At 53.9% G+C, this 4,451-nt stretch overlaps 1 protein-coding gene across 3 annotated transcripts in view; it reads left to right on the top strand.

Annotated features, from left to right (window-relative positions):
* Positions 1–4,385, top strand: part of ABHD14B (abhydrolase domain containing 14B) — a 6,148-nt gene extending 1,763 nt beyond the window's left edge. The window contains exons 2-5 of one of the 3 annotated variants that reach the window (XM_011958827.1): positions 1,000–1,080; positions 1,194–1,431; positions 2,714–2,955; positions 3,286–4,385. In XM_011958827.1, coding sequence (XP_011814217.1) covers positions 1,221–1,431; positions 2,714–2,955; positions 3,286–3,465 — 633 coding nt within the window. In that variant the 5' untranslated portion in view covers positions 1,000–1,080; positions 1,194–1,220 and the 3' untranslated portion in view covers positions 3,466–4,385. Of the gene's footprint in view, positions 1–999; positions 1,432–2,713; positions 2,956–3,285 lie in introns of all 3 variants that reach the window. The other 2 variants (XM_011958824.1, XM_011958825.1) reach the window with 2 other exon arrangements.
* Positions 4,386–4,451: the final 66 nt, after the last annotated feature.

The raw sequence follows: 4,451 nt of genomic DNA, 5'->3' as shown, positions 1-4,451 counted from the left end.
AATAAATAAATAAATAAATAAGGCTTTTTACCCCAGTTTAGGCTCCCTCTGGCCTGCATTGCCAACTCATGACCTGTAACTTAATTGAGCACTAAGTACTACGTGCTAGGCATAGTACATGCATGGCCTTATTTAATCCTATCAACCACCTATGAGCTAGTACTACTGAATTATCCCCATTTATAGAAAAGGATAATAACAATGAGAATAAGAACAGCAATCGTAATGGAACCCCACCACATGCTCAGTTTTTATAGCAGGCACCCCCACTGATAATTTTTCTGGTTTTTTTTTTCTGTTTTTTTTTTTTTTGAGATGGAGTTTCGCTGTTGTTGTCCAGTCTGGAGTGCAATGGCGTGTTCTCGGCTCACTGTACCTCCACCTCCTGGGTTCAAGCAATTCTACTGCCTCAGCCTCGCTAGTAGCTGGGAGTACAGGCGTGTGCCACCACAGCTGGCTAATTTTGTATTTTTAGTAGAGATGGGGTTTCTTTCTCCATATTCATCAGGCTGGTCTCGAACTCCTGACCTCAGATGATCTGCCCGCCTCGGCCTCCCAAAGTGCTGGGATTACAGGCGTGTGCCACTGCACTGGCCTAATGGCAATGACATGTGACCATCAGCTGGCTCTTTCTGTTTTTTGTTTTGAGACCGAGTCTCACTCTGTCGCTCAGGCTGGAGCACAGTGGTGCGATTTTGGCTCACTGCAACCTCTGCCTCCGGAGTTCAAGCGATTTTCCTGCCTCGGCCTCCTGAGTAGCTGGGACCACAGGCATGCGCCGCCACACCTGGCTTATTTTTTATTTATTTATTTTTTTAGTAGGGACAGGGTTCCACCATGTTGGCCAGGGTGCTCTCGAACTCCTGACCTCAGGTGATCCACCCGCCTTAAAGTGCTGGGATTACAGGCGTGAGCCACCATGCCTGGCTGATAATTTTTCTTAAACTTTTAATTAAATTCCTAATTATTGAGGTTGGCTTTATTGTTCCCATATTTCAGATCAAGAAGCTGAGGCCCAAGGTTACACACTAAAGTGAATGGCAGAGGCAGAAATAACACCTATGTCCTCCTGACCCCAAAGCATGTTCCTAAAGTTCTGGAAGCCAACTGGAGGCTTCCTTGCTGCTCCTGTGGGACCACCACCCTGAGCAGGGTGTTCTGTGGCCCCTCATCATTGTGGCTTTCGACCACAGGCCCTTCACCAGCCAGCAGCGGCAGGCATGGCGGCAAGCGTGGAGCAGCGCGAGGGCACCATCCAGGTGCAGGGCCAGGCCCTCTTCTTCCGAGAGGCCCGGCCCAGCAGTGGGCAAGCTCACTTCTCTGTACTGCTACTGCATGGTATTCGCTTCTCCTCCGAGACCTGGCAGAACCTGGGTACACTGCACAGGCTGGCCCAGGCTGGCTACCAGGCTGTGGCCATTGACCTGCCAGGTACTTAAGGGGCAGGCTTCTGGGCAGGGGTTGGGGAGTTCTCATCAGGGACAGGGCCAGGTTCCTATAACATGTAGCCCCTCCCCACTCCAGAGGTGGGGGCGGTGGGATCTGGAGGACCCAGCCAGGCTGGGCCCTGAACTTGACAGCGTTTGGTCAAGCACACTGCAAGGGCCTCTGAGCAGTCTTGATCCAGATGTGGTCTCACCGCCCAGCTGCTCCTCACTGTTACCTGGGCAGTGTCTCAGTGTCTCTGAGCCTCTGTTTCCTCATCTGCAGTGGGAGATAACCACACTTATGTTTGGGGCTGGCTCTAATGAGGATGGAATGAGATAATCCATGTGAGTATGTGGCTAGTACCTGATACAGAGTAATTGGTGCTCAGCCAATTGGAAGTAAAGTATTTTGAGTGAGTCATAACCATAGGCTTTTGGAAGCTCTAAGGAGTGAGATCTGAGTCTTCTGGAGCCTTGGGGGACAAGGCAGGGCCTGGTGGGTGGCCAGGCCCCCAGTTGTGATCCCACATGCAAAGCCCTGAGCTGGGTTCTAGGGAGGTGGGATCAGTGCCCAGACTGCCTGTCATAACCCAGACGGCTGGGTCCCAACCCTTGGTGCCAGGTGTGAAAGGAGCAGCATGGCTGGTCCCACCCCCTCAGGCCAGGGATGGTATGGTTTCATGGCTCAAGGGCGAGCCTCCAGCCCAGGCAGGATTGGTTCCAATGATGGGTTGGCTTGAGCTTCAGGGTGAAGGTCTGGAGCTAATCTTGTTGGTGAAGCCTGAATGACCGGAGGAGGAGCTGCAGAATCTGCCCCTCAGCTGCTGTCCTTCAGGAGCCTCTCCTGTCCCAATCCAAGGCCACGTGCCTTTCACGCAGTTAATTTTCACAACAATGTTAAATGGCAGATACTTTTGTTATCCCCCCTTAACAGATGGGGAAACTGAGCAGCTGAGAGAAGGCTGAGGGGGACCTACCCAAGGTCACATAGATAATAAATGCAGAATTGCGTTCTGGACCCAGACTTGTTGGGCTTCAGAGTCTGATTCTCTTCAGGACACTTACTGCTGGGGAGACAGGCACAGACATGGAGAGAAGTGCCTCATGCTTGGTACAGATAGGATAGAGTGAGGCTACTGTAGGCATAAACGTGGGCACACTGGGTGTTATAGGAACCTGGCCACAGAGAAACTGACCTAGGAGGGCTTCCTGGAGAGAGCAACCATCTCCCTTGTTTTGCCATTCACTGCCCTTGTCTTATCTCTTCCACACCTGAATCCCTGCAGGTCTGGGGCACTCCAAGGAAGCAGCAGCCCCTGCCCCTATTGGGGAGCTGGCCCCTGGCAGCTTCCTGGCGGCTGTGGTGGATGCCTTGGAGCTGGGCCCCCCGGTTGTGATCAGTCCATCACTGAGTGGCATGTACTCCCTGCCCTTCCTCATGGCCCCTGGCTCCCAGCTACGCGGCTATGTGCCAGTGGCCCCCATCTGCACTGACAAAATCAATGCTGCCAACTATGCCAGTGTGAAGGTACCCTTGTGTGGGAAGCTGAGGTGTCCCTGCCAGGAACAAGGAAGGGTGCATCCCTGGGCCTTCCTTATCTGGGGGCTGGGTAACCAAGGGGTGTCTTCTGGGAGGAAATGACCACCCAACTCCACCATTTTGGTTTACTCAGCAGACTACTGTGCCAAGCCCTGTGCTAAACTGTGTTCTGGGGCAGATACCAATATGTGCCCCCACCCACTGGGACAGCTTGTCTCTCTCCCTTATGTGGGGTGGTCCCAGGGAGAGACTGAAGTGGTGGGGAGGGCTGGGGATGCTATGGCAGGTCCCTGTTGACTGCCCCATCCTTCCTCTCAGACTCCGGCTCTGATTGTATATGGAGACCAGGACCCCATGGGTCAGTCCAGCTTTGAGCACCTGAAGCAGCTGCCCAACCACCGGGTGCTGATCATGAAGGGGGCGGGGCACCCCTGTTACCTGGACAAACCAGAGGAGTGGCATACAGGGCTGCTGGACTTCCTGCAGGGGCTCCAGTGAAGCCCAGCACTGCTGCAGGGGGTGGGCTGCCTGCCTGCCCTGAGCTCTCTCTGGCGCGCTCTCTCTTCTCTCACGGGCTCTGCCTCATGCACATGCAACAGGTGCGTCTGTCTATATGTCTGTCTGGGTTCTTGTCTTTTGTGGTCTGTTTGTCTTTTCTGTCTCTTTCTCTTGCAGTGATAGGCTGAGGGGGTAAAATCAAGAGAAAAAACCCTCAGGAATCAAGGAACATAATCCGGTGGAGGGTAATCCATTACCTGAGCTTCTCCTGTTCTTCCACTTTCCTGCCTGGCTTTCACTCCTTCCTCTGCTCTCCCCAGCCTTTCCCTCCCACCCTCTCCTCCTTCTGCAAATGCCCAGAAGGCCAGCCCTTCCCCCAACACCCACTTCCCCACCCCGTTAGGCCCCAGATACATACATGCCCACATGCACACTTACATGTTTAGAGCCATCCTTGTTCCCAAATATGACCCTTCGCTTGAGGGCAACTGCATAGGTACATGGAACTCTGGACTGGCAAGCACATTGTCATGTACAGCTTTGCATATACACACGTGCATACATGATCCTTCACACAAGCACTTGCACACGTGGACTCCTAACCATGCTAACCTCACTGGCTGGGAAAGTGGGGACCCCATGGGGCCAGCCCTTGCAGGAGGCCCTTTTGCAAGGCTTAGGGTGTGGCCAGCCCTGAAAGCTACTTTGGACACAGGTTTCAGCGGGCCCCAGCTCAGAGGTGACCCCCAGAAAGGGAGGGCCACCACTTTGCCCCCCTGCTTTTACCCTTCCTTCTGGGTGCTCTATACCTCCCGAGGTTACCAGGCCTGAGGCATCTCAGCCAAGCTTGTTTCCTGCTCTGAGGCTTTGGGGGGTGGGAGCCAGAGTAGAGGTCGGTGAAATAAAGTGATGCAATTAGACCCCACTGGCTGCTGCTTCTAAAGAGCGCCGCCCCTCCCCCACCCCTGGGACCAACACTGTGAGCC

Source organism: Colobus angolensis, unplaced genomic scaffold (genome assembly GCF_000951035.1).
Source record: "Colobus angolensis palliatus isolate OR3802 unplaced genomic scaffold, Cang.pa_1.0 Scaffold477, whole genome shotgun sequence".
In the NCBI taxonomy this organism is placed as follows: Eukaryota; Metazoa; Chordata; class Mammalia; order Primates; family Cercopithecidae; genus Colobus; species Colobus angolensis.
Note: the sequence above shows the minus strand (reverse complement) of the source record. Positions and strands in the feature narration are given on the sequence as shown.